The sequence below is a fragment of the Cebidichthys violaceus genome, unplaced genomic scaffold, assembly GCF_023349555.1.
Source record: "Cebidichthys violaceus isolate CVI_PGR_0920_01 unplaced genomic scaffold, fCebVio1.0.p SCAF_17, whole genome shotgun sequence".
Taxonomy (NCBI): domain Eukaryota; kingdom Metazoa; phylum Chordata; class Actinopteri; order Perciformes; family Stichaeidae; genus Cebidichthys; species Cebidichthys violaceus.
This window is the reverse complement of record NW_027176340.1, coordinates 9,243,635-9,259,152: the sequence shown is the minus strand read 5'-3', so window position 1 is coordinate 9,259,152 and position 15,518 is coordinate 9,243,635. Positions and strand designations below refer to the sequence as shown.

The 15,518-nt window shown below is 39.5% G+C and overlaps 1 protein-coding gene across 4 annotated transcripts; it reads right to left on the bottom strand.

Annotated features, from left to right (window-relative positions):
* Window positions 1–577: 577 nt before the first annotated feature.
* Window positions 578–14,175, bottom strand: tulp1a (TUB like protein 1a). Of its 4 annotated transcripts, XM_068712508.1 has the most exons (16): window positions 14,072–14,175; window positions 13,914–13,946; window positions 12,098–12,185; window positions 11,417–11,465; window positions 9,269–9,401; window positions 9,026–9,142; window positions 8,799–8,930; window positions 5,749–5,868; window positions 5,446–5,580; window positions 5,289–5,371; window positions 5,011–5,175; window positions 4,787–4,899; window positions 4,587–4,695; window positions 4,366–4,464; window positions 3,814–3,985; window positions 578–1,976 (listed from the first exon to the last, which is right to left on the bottom strand). In XM_068712508.1, exons 3-16 carry the CDS (start codon window positions 12,142–12,144, stop codon window positions 1,843–1,845), a joined length of 1,608 nt encoding a protein of 535 aa, XP_068568609.1. In that variant the 5' UTR covers window positions 12,145–12,185; window positions 13,914–13,946; window positions 14,072–14,175; the 3' UTR covers window positions 578–1,842. The 4 variants fall into 4 exon arrangements, with proteins under 4 accessions (XP_068568609.1, XP_068568610.1, XP_068568611.1 ...); XM_068712509.1 differs by lacking the exons at window positions 13,914–13,946; window positions 14,072–14,175 and adding an exon at window positions 12,298–12,375; XM_068712510.1 differs by lacking the exons at window positions 13,914–13,946; window positions 14,072–14,175 and having other exon boundaries at window positions 9,269–9,412; window positions 12,098–12,107.
* Window positions 14,176–15,518: the final 1,343 nt, after the last annotated feature.

Sequence of the window (15,518 nt, the reverse complement as noted above, 5' to 3'; positions counted from 1 at the left end):
GTTGGCTGCTGGAAGCCTAAAATCCATCAATTACCAGCTGCGTCAGTAACGTTGGCACTGTCTTATTGTGATTGAGTCATTATGACAAAATGTGGTCCTGGAGACACCAACTGAGAAACCTGCTGAAGAGGTTTTGAGTATTTTGCCAGGTGTTTTGATTTAAGTCTGTCCGTCTGTCGACACATATTGTCACCGCAATAGCATCACAACCGTGCAAGATGCAGTTATGAAACTTTACAGGTGTGTAGTTGAGATCAAAATGAAGGATATGATCGAATGTGTGTGTGGTCCAGACAAGGGCGCCGGAAGTAGGGGTGTAGGAAGTGTGCCCCTGGCCTGATTTGGCATCACAACTGGTGTGATCCCACGCTGGTCTCTAGTTTCTATTACTGTAACATTTAAGCATTTTGTAACACTTACTAAGTGCAACAACGAAAGGTTGACAGAACATGTATGTATACAATGAATGTTGACTTCAAGAAAATTAATTTCATATATATGTATATTAGTTTATATTATTACATTTATTTGACCATGTACAAAAACAATCTCATACAAGGAGAAGAGATGTACCACATTCAGCTGCAAGCTAATTTCCATCTGCAGTGCCTGGGCAGGTGGACACGAACACTAACAACTAACGCAGTTAAAGGTGCAGTGTGTAAGATTTGGCGGCATCTAGCGGTGAGGTAGCAGATTGCAACCAACTGAAACTTCCTCCGAGAGGAAAACTAAGATGGCCGACACCAAAACACAGAAAAGTATAATGGTCCTATCTAGAGCCATGGATTGGTTTGTCCGTTCTGAGCTACTGTAGAAACATGTCAACCAGCTCCTTGAGGAGGACCAGGACCAGATATAATATACTTATAATATATGTATTAATAGTATATTCTATCTCTGTCAATAGATCCTCCCAAATGCTACACACTGTACCTTTAATACAAATATAAGTTCGAAAGTTCACATGCTTTCTTAAATAAGCCTAGAAATGCAACAAAGGCAGTGTATAGAAAAAGAAATACATTTTATAAAATTTTGGAACCAAAAAATACATAATAGAAAATCCTACTGGAGCTGAAATCATCTGCGATAGCAGAGAAATCTTCTCTATTTAGTCAAAATTTCACATTAACACCAGATATAAGAACTAAAGACACTCCTATTCTTAAATATTAAACTTCTGTGTATGTCACTCTAACAATACCTGAAACCTGGAATTTATGTTTTGATAATAAACAATGAACAGTTGTTTAAGACCGCTGACTTGAGACTTGAGACTGTTTTCCTGAAGTTTGACTCTTTAAATAAAATCAGTTTTGTACCTTAAAATAACAAGACATTCTCATCCTGACTTAATCTTTGGTGTGCTTTGCCTCTCACAGTCACATGTGACACAAGACATTATAACCAATTGGTGTTTTAAGTACAAAGCAATACAATACAGCACAAAAAACTAAAAACACAACACAGTTTAACATTGTTTAATGATGTTAGGAACCTTCATAATCCAGGTGTAGCATCATCCCCTTAAATTCCCTTAACTCTTCAGTCACTGGGGTCCTTTGAAATGGAGTGTGTCTTTCTGTGATTCACAGAAATCCTGACATTTCCACTGAAGTTACCGAGACAAAAAACCAGGACTCTCCTGCGTCGTGCCGTCCAAGATCAGATGATATTAGGAGACCGGAGAGCAGCAGCAGGTATTGTCACGTTCAAGGAACCGTCATTCGTTATCGCCGCCAATCACAGGAAGTGTTAAAGGCGAGTCCGAAGTGTTGTTGTGATGTGGGTGTGTTGCATACTGGTTTCAGTGTGAGAAGACAACTGGGAATCTTTCTATTATTCACAGGCGATTTTGCCGTCAAAGCTGGAGAGTGCGATGGCAAAGGCCTGCGTGGCACACATCGGGTAGTTGAAGTCCAGCGTGAAAATGTCATCCGCTATTCGTCCAAACTGCATCACAATGTAGTCCACTGAAAAAGGCAAGGAAATGTTTAAATAGGTAGGTAGATAGATATTGAATAACAAATATTAATTTGTTTCAATTCAAATATTATAGGATCATATCAAGTGAAAGTTAATATGTAAGACGACTAAGAGTCCACAGTCATGCCGGCAGCTCTGTGAGGCTGTACTTAGGCACATCACTGCTTACATCTAAACAAACTCAGACACAAGAATAATAATAACACAAATACTTGGTTAGGTTTAGTAAAAGACCATGGTTTGGATTAAAGTAAGTACTTTACTTTTGGTTTCACACAGAACACAAACATCAGTCTCCTGGGTGAAAGTCTCATGTTTGATCCAACCATCCACCCCATCTAAGGAACATGAATGTCTTCACTAAATTTCATGGCAATCCTTCCAACTGTTGTTAAGATATTTCAGTCTGGACTAAAGTGGTGGACTGACTGAACTTGCCATCCTTAAAACCATGCGATACTATTAACCAGCACATAAACATTATGTTATTATCCTTTGTGCCGTAACATCAAAGTGAGCTCTCATGGAGGCCCAGTTATTGTTACATACATTTTGTTTAATGCCAACAACAACTTCATTTTCTGGAAGCCTTCAGTCTGTCACTTATTTCTAACTGGGCCAGAATTCCTTCTAAATTGACCCAAGTAAGTAGACTCTTAGGAATAAGGGTTCCAAACGGGTTCTTCCTGACATACTGAGGTTCTATCCAGAACCATTTGCTTCAACAGAACCCTTTTTGGAGAAAGGTTTTTTATTAAGGGTTCTTTGTAAGACGTTTGTAAGCGTTAATTAAGTACCCTTTTCACCCGAAGAACCGTTTTTGCAGGGAAGAGTTTTATTAAGGATTTTTGAAAGCATCGGTGTTAAAAGGGAATACACACAATCCAGCCCATACATCCTCGAAAACTAGGATAGTAAAAAGTGATTGTTGTGGGTTGGGCTGCACCACATCAGCCCCGGTCCTTTAGGGTTTGAAATGAAACCCCTGGAATATAGCAGGGTTCTAAGTAGAATTCCCTGGGTGGGTTCTTGTTAGTACTCCTAGAAAGTGGAAAGCTTCTGGATAAAACTTCCAAACAGGGTTCTGGGTGGAACCATTACCCACGTAGAAGGGTTGACTGTGGAGTTTCTGGGTGGAACCTTCCCCAGATGGTTCTAGATATTGTTATATATATATATTTTATATATATATATATATATATATATATATATATATATATATATATATATGTTATATATGTTGGGTTCTAGGTAGAATAATTTGTAAAGGTTTAACCTGAAACCCTTTCAAAGGGTTCTATCAGGAATCAAAAACGGTTCTCCAATGAGGACAAGCCGGAGAACCCAAAGTAGCACCTTTAGTTCTAAGAGTGTAGTTATGTAGTTAGTGAATTTCATGTAGTGTTTTTTTGCTAATAAACAAGGGGTTATTTCTAAATAAAACCTTTTGGCATAAAACTTAATTTTTGGTATGCAGAAGTGTAATACCAGATCTGTTAAGCATCACACAAACAATGGTGAGAAAGGACATGTTTTATGAATGAGTGCTTTGATAAACAGCCTTCAAATGTTTGACCCCATGTCTGTATCTATGAGACATTCAAATGTTATGAAAATAGTTGTTTGTGGTCCTCTTATAGATTTAAATCTCCTCATTTCCAAACAAGACTAAAGAGGAAGTACATCCACATAATCAATCTTTGTTATTTTACAAGGTTGTAAATTGTTGTGAGGTTCTGTGACTTGGCAGTAAACTGCTTTGTATTTCTTGGTCTACTAACATCGAGTTGTGAAGACAGATAGATAGAAACTGTGGATACTCACAGTCTTTGCTATGGACTATCTGGAAGTTCTTGATGGAGGCCTGGGTGACCCTGCCGTTGAAGTTGAGCACATGAGATGCAGATTCGTCATTCCACACCGGCGTCTTGTTATGAAGCTCGATCAGATTTTCCATCCTTCTATTCTGGTGCCTTGTCAACAAGCCGTCACATTCCTGTGCAGATTTGGACGAAACATAAGTTGGGAAAACAACAGCAAAGCGTAACAGTATTTTGTGTTGCTCCCATGATAAACAGACAGCATATCATAAAACAAGCTGTGAGCAGTATGGATATAATCTGTTGACATGTTGCATAGCAGCAAAGGGATTCTGGGATGCCTGTCTTTGCTAATGAGTCATCTGATGGTTTTGCACACAAGAAATAAAAAATATCCAATCTGAGAAGCCAATTACACATTTTTATATAAATACCAAATTATGAATTGTAACACACAGTAAGAACCCGGTGAGCTGGTCTGTTCAGTATGTCATTCTGTTCATTTTGCAGTTTTTATGTTCTACTCCGAGCAATAAAAATAAAGTGAAATTCTTGCATTTCTTGGTCGTAGAGGTATTCGCTCGTTGTCCTTGTCCATTCCTGGAATGATAATCGTCATCCTTCTGGGTCCTTTCATCCCCAAGACATTTGTTTCCTGATGCCAGAAATAAGTTAAATCAGGATTGTACCACTTTGGTTTTTAACTCAAACGTACACTTAAACTGCATTAATTTAATTCAACGAGGATAATTTCTGATGAGCTGTGTCATAACTTACATAGATGATGCCTGCTAGCTCCTGCCGTGCGTTAGACATGTCTGGAAGAGCTCTCTCTGGATTCAGAGCGTTGTCAAATACGGTGAACTTAGTACCCATTAAATTGGACCTAGAAAATATAAAAAACAAAAAAGTTAAATAGTCCTTACACATTTGGTATGCTACTTTTATGAAGTTAATTAATAATTTTTGCGATGTACCTCAGCTTTCCAACAAAATTCTCTCCACCTCTCGATAAATCTGTGGCATCAATGGAGATGAGGTAATTTGAAGTTGCGCATTTCTTTCTTTTCCTGCCGGCCAACAGGAATGTCTACAAAGAAAAAACAAGAAGACGAGTAGTCTAGTTAGATTTTTAAAAAAGAAAACAATGTGATGTATACAAATCCCTGAATGTACACACGAGGACTCCTCATTGCCTGACCTTCTTTGCGTTGTCGAGGTGAAGGTAATACGTTGGGTACAGGCTCTTGTCCATCCCTCTCTGGTCTCGAGTCACTCTGCATTTGATGGTCACGCCCTGCGGAGCCGGCTCCAAAATAAACTTCTCCAAGTTGTCAAACTCAATCTCAGGTGACGGAGATCTCTCCTGGCCATAAAGCAATAATAAGTTAAAGTTTACTCTGTCACACTGAAGTTAAATGTTGTCCGTGTGACACTTCACAAAAATGTCTTTTTTATCTAAAGGGAGATTTGAGATACCTTTTTCTTCTTCCCTTTGCCCTTTTTCTTCTTCGATTTTTCTTCTTTTTCTGAGTCGGAATCATCGCTCTCTTCTGCCTTTGCTTAAATATACAACAAAGATAGTTAGATACTTGTCAGTGACTCAAAAGTAGAATTAATGTGCTGGTAAACATGCCTTTCTTCTTTGTTTTCTTCTCTTTTTCCTTGTCTCCTGATGTTTGGAACATGGACAATGAGGCGGCGGTCGATTTCTTCTTCGATTTGGTTGACTTTGTCTCCTCTTCACTGTCATCACTGTCTGATTTGGCAGCTGCTCAGGAGACACAAATAAAGATAAGATTTTCATAAATCTGTGAGAACTCAATACAGCACACAGTCTATTGTCAGCTAGGATGCGAAGTTTCATTCTCAATAAAGGAGGTTAAACAGCTTAGGAAAGAGCCAACCATAAAGTTTTGACAGTTCAAAATGTAATCACCTTTCTTCTTGCTTTTTGAGTCTTTTTCTTCAGTTATCTGGAACATTGAAGCTGGTTCTTTCTTCTTGTCTTTCTCCTTTGACTTGGACTTTTTTTCTTTTCCATCAGAATCTTTGTCCTCTGAAAATTGAGAATTAAAAAAATGTTATCCGTCCTTGAATGTGATACCAAACATAAAGAATTATGTGAGCACACACCAAGGAATTTAATCTATTTTATTTTTCAAAGGCAAATAATTTAAATCTCATTCCTTTGTGTATTAGACAGTGATACCGGGACTGACTTGTAAGAGCAGCATTTAGTGTGTGCTCAGTTTGAAATTTGCTCCTGTTTCTTCCTGCTGTTTTCTAAAATTCTGAGCACTTGAGAAAGTGAGAGGGATTCAAACTTCACCAGGACCTGCCCACATCGGACTGCTTGGTTTATGTTTGGGTCATATTGTTTTAAAGACAGGAGAAAGCTGATGAAGCACACTGGAAGGTAGACTGACATCACTGGCAGATTTTTGCTCTGCTATCACTCTGTGTTTGCATGCACAGAAAATAACGGAGAGCACTTAACTCGGACGATATCGAAGCAAAAGATGCCAAATTATTCACTCGTGTCCTCAAAACCTCGATTACACTCACGATACTGTCAACGCTCACTCTTTAAACCTGCTCCTCAAAGACAAATCTGCCCAAACATGAACTCATATCTTGACTTGCTGACTGATCACTGCTCAAAGTGGTGCCTGTATATTTTTGGGATAAATGGACTTACGGAATTGAAGACATCTGGTTAAATATCTGCTTAGGTAAGCGCTTAAGCATGGCACTAATTTCTCAAAATATGTCAAGTCACTGGTTAAAATAGCCTTGACTGGTTTAGTCTAAACGTTAACTAATACTTTTTCACCTTCAGCTAAATACACAGTGACTAAAATTAAAATACAAGTCTGAATTCACAAACATAAATACTGTTATTGTAAAAGAGACTTACTAATAAAAAAGATATTACCATAGCTACCATAAAATAGGCTTCTAATATAATAAAATCCATTTACATAGTGACAAAAAACTCGAGCACCTGGCTTTCTTTTACTCTACAAAAGTAGCAAGGAGCCACAAGCTCAAGTTGCAGCAGGTATTACTGAAATGACTGACGGCTGATCTGAGGTGAAGAAAGGTTAAGTTCAGCTCAGAGGCAAAAGCTCTGGAAACGATCCAACCAAAGTAATAGAAAAGAGCAGCAACACTCTGGGCTCTATCATATAGTAATGCAGTGTTGAAGTGACAATCAAGTTGTATCTCTGCACTGATAAGTAGCTGATTTTAGCTCAAGTCAAAGAAGTAATGAGAATCACACATCTAAAGTTGTCCCTGCCCACACTGTAAAAGACAGGTGTGTCATGTTCAGATAGTTTTTTTCCAAATGAATACTTAGTGACATTAGATTTAAATCTTTAATCTGATGTACTGGATTAATATTTCAGGACTAAACTGGTCTACAGCCATGCTAAAAGAGTCTGTGAGGCTGTAAGTAGGCACAGCATAGACTGTAAATAAGAAGTGGATGTAGTCACCATGACGTTTGGTTTGGGGACTATCGAGTTGACGCCTCGATTTCGGCATTTTAGCTGTAACCATCTTGGTTTATTGCACCCAAAAGGGACACGAGAGGGTGGAGCTAAGTACAACTGAACGCCGAATAAGACATTTTAATTTTAATTTACAATTAACTTTCATGAACTAAAAATAACACTGTGAAAGGGTAAAAGTTGTAGGATAAAAACACAAACAACTCCCAGACAGCACAACGCCCTAAAGCATACCCTGCTTTATGGTCTATTTTACTCTAAATGGGACTATAAATTACTAAATGAACATCCAGTATTGAGAAGACTTGGACTAGTGATTGAGACCACAAACTCATCTTCAGAATGTTTTCTGAGGTAACAAATCAACTGAGAAGTCGAGTCATTTTCTCATAGACTTCTATACAAAGAGATGTATTTTTGCAACCAGTGAAGTCGCCCCAGATGACAATTAGAAAGAAGGCACTTCCCATCGGCTTTTCAGACCCAGAGGTTACCACCTGAGCCACTGCACCGTTTTGAGCTAAATGCTATTGTCAACATACTAATGTTGGTGATTTTTAACAGATGTAATGTTGACCATGTTCACCATCTCAGTTTATCGTGTTAGCATGCTAACATTTTGTAATTAGCACTAAACACAAAGAACAGTTGAGCATGACCAGCGTGTCATCAGTTTGGAAGATATTTGGTCATAAACCAAAGTATTGGACAAATAAAAAATTTGGACCGGATGATGCCAGTTGATGAAAAGTCAGAGGATATCACCAAAGTTATCACAATTCCCTCTGATGGGAAACATGGTTATTAAACCGAATATCAACCTCATGGTGGAGCTACAGGAAAGCTCAGGGATCAACAGAGTCGGAAGAACTCTGGGGACCACAAATTTCTGTACTAAATTTCATGGCAATTTATTCTAAAGAGCTTAAGAAATGCTATTGGAACCTACAAAACAGCCGCTGTATGTAGTCCTCTTTCAACTCCAACTGACACTAAAGTGGAGAAAACCACGGCTTCACATTTCAGCTGAAAAAAGACTCATGGTTCACTGAGACATTCACAGTCCTCAATTATTCCTCGCCAGAGTTATAAGTTAGCAAGTTTGTTGGCTAATCAGTGTTTTCTAATTACGTTTTTACTAATTGAGAATGTATTCAACAATTTGGAAAGAAACTACTTTCTCCAGATCTCCTGCACAGTAAAAGTGCTACAAAAGGCCACAGCAGTCTGGCCAAACACCATTGTTTGTCCATTGTTAACTAAAGCAGAATAGTAGAATCGCTTAAGGGCGAGCTAGTCATTTGATTAAAGTGTTTTGTTGCCTCTGCCATGAAGTCAGTGCTTCCACTCACTCTCCATTACACAATAAAATCATTTAATCCTCTTAACAACATTAGCCTGGTCTCATAACTGTTGTTTAGATCACGCTGCTAATGCCTTTACAGAACTGTTTTCCTGCTTCTTGCCATACCTTTAGATTTAGATTTCTTTTCTTTGGCAGAAGTTGCAGATGGTGAGCTGTCCTTTGTTGTCTTTTTCTTAGCCTTTTTTTTGGAGGTGTCTTCATCATTGTCATCGTCGTCGTCGTTATCTGAGCCTGAACCTGCAGCGATGTAAAACATATTCAGTGGTATTTTCATTTCCAAAACATATTTGGTTCATCGTTTTACAGGTTTTCACATGCCACCAATGATGTACCTTTCTTCTTTTTTGGAGCACTTTTGGCTTTCTTCTTTGGCTCTTTCTCTTTTTCTTTTTCCTTTTCTGGTTCGTCTTTATCTTTTTCTGGTTTCTTTTTCTTCACCTTTTTTCCATCTATAATGTGGATAAGGAAACAACAGTTAACCAATGTGGTAGGATCAGAGTAGAGATAGAGACTTTGTTATCTGATTTCTTCTTAGGAAATGCTTAAACTATCATAATCTCTTTAAAGTTCCTCACTTTGGATGGCAGGACTGTCCTCGTCGGATACATCTTCATGTTTCTTAGTCTTTGTTTTTTTGGGCTTAGCTTCTTTCACAGTCATCTTGGCTTCTGTTGTGCCATTTGTCTCCTCTTTCTTCTTTTTTAGCTTCTAAAGATTTCCTGTAAAAATTAAAAAACATAATAGAGGCTCAAGGAAGAAGGACAAGAGAGCAGATAAAAGATGACATGGACTGGAGACACAAAAAAAACGGTGAAAAAAAGAAATATCTTGGAATAATCACGAAAAATAGATCCATTCAAAGATCTTCACAATAATAACTCACCGTTTCAAAGATAGATGTGCAGGGGAGCGAGGGGCCGAAAGCAAAGATAAAAAGAACTGTATTGTTACAACTTCTACAGCTATTAATATTGTTGTTCTAGTATAACATAGAACTTGTCATTTTTTGTAGGACCAATGATGCACGCAAACCTGGATTTTCTAGAATTGAATAAGTATCTTTGATAACACAGTTTCGTAACACAAGCAAAAAAACAAGTTACACAACATTTTAATGTAATTTGCTCAAGCCTCCTCCTGAGTACTAAGAAAACAAATCCATCACAATCACAGTGAATCAAAAAACACACTTTACATCACACATATTAGAGGACACAAAATGGCAGGTCAATCCCTTTATGAAAGAAATCAATGAGGTGCAGCCGGGGAGGAGGATATATGAATAAATGAGTTAATCACTGAGAAAAATTATAAGGAGAGTCAGAAAATGTATCTATTGAATCTTTCTTAGAGCTCTTTCTGTTATTCTGTTTCTAAAATAAACTGTCTTCTGTGCATATTCTGTCTAAATGTAAACCCTCTCTCCAGGTTGCTCTTCTTTCTTCATCCCCTGCAATATAAGCTTTCATCTTGGCCGTCTAGACACAAGCTTAAGGTGAAGTCTAAAGGGGGCTCAAACCCCTGAACCTTAGTCCACCTACATGTATTTGTCTATATGAGGATTTTGATATGCCGTGAAATAATCTAATGTATCCATGTTAGAAGTGTGAAGACAGGAACAATGTGTCACTGAGCCGAGACACAAGGAGGTCAGTGTGATTGCGTCCAGCAGAGACAGCAAAGGTAATCCTATTAGATGTAGATCCTGCATCCATGGACGTCTATTTGTGTTCTCACACAATCCACAACTCACAGTTATGGCAGCACATTTGGCATTTGTCACATTGTAATGAATTGTTGTGTTAAAGTTGTCAAATGTAATTTTTCACTCTACCCAAAGGAGCGATTGAACATTGATCATTGTTTGTAGAATCCTTCAAAGACAACTTTTAAAAGAAATGTTACAAAGCAGTATGTGGGTCAGATATTGTCAACATAATCATTCCTTTAAATGTCTTTGTTTCAGATATAAATAACTGAAGTATTCTACATCACAAACTGAACACACTCGTGGATGCTTCGTACCCGAAGTCTAAATTCTGCATTTGTAGTCCAACTTTAAATATTGAAATAAATAAATACATAAATATTGTTGTGTGTAAAAAGTAAAAGTGTTATTCAACCATTTATCCATTTATCCCATGGCTCTCTCTCTAAATATCATTTCATGTCATCACACATGTAAGCACATCATATTTGAAAGTTAATAAAAGAAGAATCCACAAAACCACAACCCCACCCTTTTACCTTCTCTGCAGACATGGCGAGGCCTCTGGCTTCAGCGCTACCACTGCTTTTCTTTGTAGGTTAGAAAATTAAAAAAGCAGGCTTCTCAGCGGAGATAATGAAAGAGTAAGAAAGCCCTGTATTCACTGAGTCTCCATCAGCAGAAAGTTGTTAATAGGATTTATGTGTAAAGCCATCTGCTCGGTAGAAACACGTCAACGGGAGAAACCAACAAAGGCTCGGGAGGAGGGAGAGGACTTGTTTATCATGCGTGGCCACTATCCACAGACCAAAAACTCATGTCTGCATCAGGGATAGTTATGCGAGCTTCAGCACAGCTGTAACAAGAAGTTTGTCCCTTTGTCTTTCCGCCTCCCCTACTGTAATGCAGGTCAGACGGCCAGCAGTATCCGGAGCTAAAGGTTAACATATGTTTTCACTGTTTTCAGTTTTAATAGAGAGATTATATTTTTTTGAAATTCAAATAAAAGATGTACCTGAACTTGCAGCTGCGGGGTCGGCGCAGAATCCTCAAGCTCTTGAATCCTGAGGTACAAACAAGTAAATGTGTATGTTAGTAATGATGATGGTAACTTAGCTGTTGTTTACAGAAATTCCATTGTGTCATTTTGGTGTCGACAAAATACTTAATGTAGGTAATTTGCTATATGTGATCACATGTGTGATTATGGAATAGGACGGTAACAAACAATTAATCTCATGGTCAATTCATCTATCAATTTTCTTGAGCCATCGATTAATCGTTTGGTGCGTAAAATGTAATATTCATATTCACCAAACAATATCTAATTTCATTCCATAGAAGACAAAGAAACCAGCAAATATTTTCCTTAGAGGCTGGAGTGAATTTTAGGCCTATTTGCTTAAAAACAATTCATTGATTGTAATAAAAAAAAGATGCGGATTGATTTTCTGAAGCAGGTCTGCCTAACAACCAGAAAAGCTTTCCCGTGGCAGTTATTGGTTTAGCACTACTTGGCTAGTACCAGCGGAAAGTGGGTGTGGTCAAGCGAAATAACCATTCAGAAAGTCGCAGGGCTTCAGGTAGGAGTAATATGAGGAGCATATCCAACACTTACATGGCCTCATATGAAAAATGCTTGGACTACACATACATTTGCAAAGTTGTGTGTTGTTGTGTGTTAATGTTGACATACCCATCTTGCGTCCAGGCCTCTTTCACGATGTGATCGTGGAGGGGCATGGCTGATGTGTAAAGAGGCTACAGCACATCCAGATTTTGGTCTTTACGAGCAAACACGAGAAACAGAGCGTCAGACAGAAGAGCATCCAAAGCAAGTCACTGCATTTCAACCTGCATGTACTAGTAGGAACATACATGAATACAATCCCTCACCACGTATGTTGTGGTTTTTCTTGGCAGCAGTGTGATTGTCTCTATCCAGCTTGAGAATGTTCACAAGGTGCCCGGTAGCCCACAGAGGGGTCACATGACCCGACTTAAGAGGCTTTTTAACAAAGCAACAGGTCCCCCCCCCTCCCCCCCCATAGGCCACACAACCGGTACGCCCGACCCTTCAACTGGGATTACTGTAATCAGCCCCTCACCATCTGTGAGCATTTCGGTGGAGGTTCGTCAAGAAAGAGAAATACTGGGGGAAAGTGAAATGAATCTAAACAAGGATAAAAGTGCACAATGCACAAATAGCCTTGAAATTAAATGTGGTTTATGACTAAAAGGTCGATATTTGGATTCCAGACAAGCTGGGAAAGAAAAGGTGAAAAAGAAACGTTCACTTTACTGGCCTGTATTTTTAAGTGTATAACAGTGTGAGTGGATGGCAGGGTGATGTTACAAAAGTGTGATTTCCTCAGTCAACCACTAGATGCTGCTGTGCCTCAAGAGACAAAAAAAAAGCAAGGCAAGAATCCTCTGTGAGACACCAGGGGGCACATGGAGGTACATAACTGGCTAAACTTCCAACAGTATTATTCCAAAACAGTTCAGAAAACACAGTTTTCTGTCGTGAAAGGTGGTTCACTACAACCACTACTATCTCAGTCCTGCCTGGTTGCAGCCTCAGAGCTCACAAGAGGAGTTGGAGGAGAGCATGAAGTGAACAACAACACATGTGATAGGAAATAAAGAAGGAAAAGCGATGTGTGTTGTAGTTTTAAAAGCCCGGGCCTCGTGTTTCTCCACATCACTGTGCTGTTCACGCTGTCCAGTCTGCTGACTGTTGAAAAGGCTCCAGACTAATGGCTTTGCTGGCATTTCTGCAAACGCTTGACAGTAACATGGCAGTTGGCAGGCGGCCTAAGGAAGGCCAGCGACCTCAAGGGAACAGCGGAGAAGCCATCGAGATCTTAAAGAGACAGAAACCACAGTGTGTTTCTCACCATACGTTGCCTTTCCGATCCACTTTCGTGTCACATGTGTTTTATTACAGCAAGCAAGATGGTAAACATCGCTGAAGCAGCGAGAAGCAGCAGGAGTATACCAGAGAGGCCGTAAAAGCAGCTCTTACTACACCAACAACTGTAACAACAAGCCTGAATGAAATGAAAACACATTAATCAAAGTTACGGTGAAACGGGGACCATTCAAAGCAGTTGTACAAACACTAAATCAGGAAAAATTATGTTAAATACATAAAAGGTAGAGCTTTCAGTGGCGTGGCCTGTGTTGGAGAAAGAGGCCGGTATGACGATGATATTTTAGTTCACCCATGGGTTGAGTGATGAAACAGCACATTGTTGAGGACGTGAACCCGGTGGCACTGTAAAGCCAGGTGAATCATCAACTCAGAGCGGGCTCGTATCTCAGGAAGGACAAACAATGCGGACGAAACAGGAAAGTCTGGGTTAAATGAGTCTGTCCCCAGTGGAGGGATTGTTCGAGGAAGGTGGAGGGGTGCAAGAGAAGACAATGGCAGGAGGTGTCGTCCAGTCATTATAAATGAAGAGATGCTCGGCAGGAGTCTCTTGGGTTGAAGATAAAATGAAACTCACAATCTCACACTGTTGATTCAACAAGGTCACATCCTGCAAAATGGAGAGACGGGGTTACTAATCTTAGATTCTTCAAAAAGATGGATTTAACATTCTGAACATGAATGTAGCAGCAAACAACTATTTGCTATGTAAAGACATAGTGGAGTAATGTCTACCTGATCGGATAATTAAGTTGTTCTCCCTCTGTGTGTGTTGTCATCAGAGCTTCTCCGTGCTTTGTTGATATAACCGGGCCGACCCGCGTGCTTTTAGTGCATGTTAGTGCACGTGAGCGTGCTCCACTGGTTAGCTCATGGCTCTGCATTGCCCTCATACAGCGGTTACAGCTGATAACTGATAGGGCCGTCCCCACAGACAGCGTCATCATGGAAGCGTAGCACCAGCCCTCCTAAACGCTGTGAGCTCTGTCAGCCCTGTTGCCGTAGCTTGCACTGTTAGCACAGTGAGCTATGAGTCGGAGGCTCGCGGTTGACATGTTGAGAGAAGTTGGTAGGCAGTCGAGATGATCACAATTTCGGATCTGGCACCTTTAAACACTGGTGCCCAAAACAGCATACATGTCGGCCTGAAGGTGGCGCTAGCAAGAAGGCCCGAATCGAAATCAGAATAAGCTCGTCAGGCTCAGCTCTGACCTGTCAGACTTGGCTAAATTTTAATTAGCGTTACTTTCTTCAACGTCAGCTAAGATACTGGAAATGTTGATAATGTAAATAACTCTTTGCTAACAGTAATTAATCACGCGTATTGAAGCTATTGAGCTATTGAAAAGCTGTTTCTTGTATATGCACCAGTTTTGATGGCACCGTTGCACCACAGCCACCACAGTCAACCATAGTGCATCATGACACCCACTGCCACCCACTGGCCAGCCATTGTAAGTGCACACAAATTTCAAGATGGACGGCCAGAAACGCTGAGCAGCTCGGGAATACCTTGTCAATCCTTTTATAGTATATCATTTTATTCAAACTCTTGCTCTTATAGCATGCATATAGTGGGTTAATATGAATTGTATCACCTTGTGGATAAGTACTTATGTTGACGTATACTGTTTCAGCATGCTGCATGTAAGTATCAATCTCAAAATACAGAGGCTGATGACAATGCGTCCATTTGTTTTAGAGGTACCCTTTGATAAACTGAGTTGTTAAACTAGAGGGATTTCTAACCTGTTGGTGACTCTAGATGACAAGACCAAAGTCTTCAGGGGACCATGCAAGTCTGAAACATTTTCCATGGCAACTTCACATGACAAAAGAAAAAAATAAGTTGTACTAGGACAGGGTTTCCTAAATATTTGCACATGTAAGGCCTCAGTACTGTATTTCATACAGTTTAGTTATGGGATGTAGTTTGGTAAAAACAAAACTTAACAATTGTTCTTTCTCCGTATGCTGGTGAAGTGAAATGTCTAAATTAAACTGCACATAAACATAACGCTTAAATGAAACGACTCCTCTTGTACTTGTGAGTACAGTCCCCCCTGAAGGGACCCTGGGTTTCCAACTTTGTTAACTGTATTAGAAGTTTCTGCTGCTGTCTCGGGGACTAAGATATCAAGTTTCTATTCCTCTCAACACAAAATGATCTCTTTACTTGTAC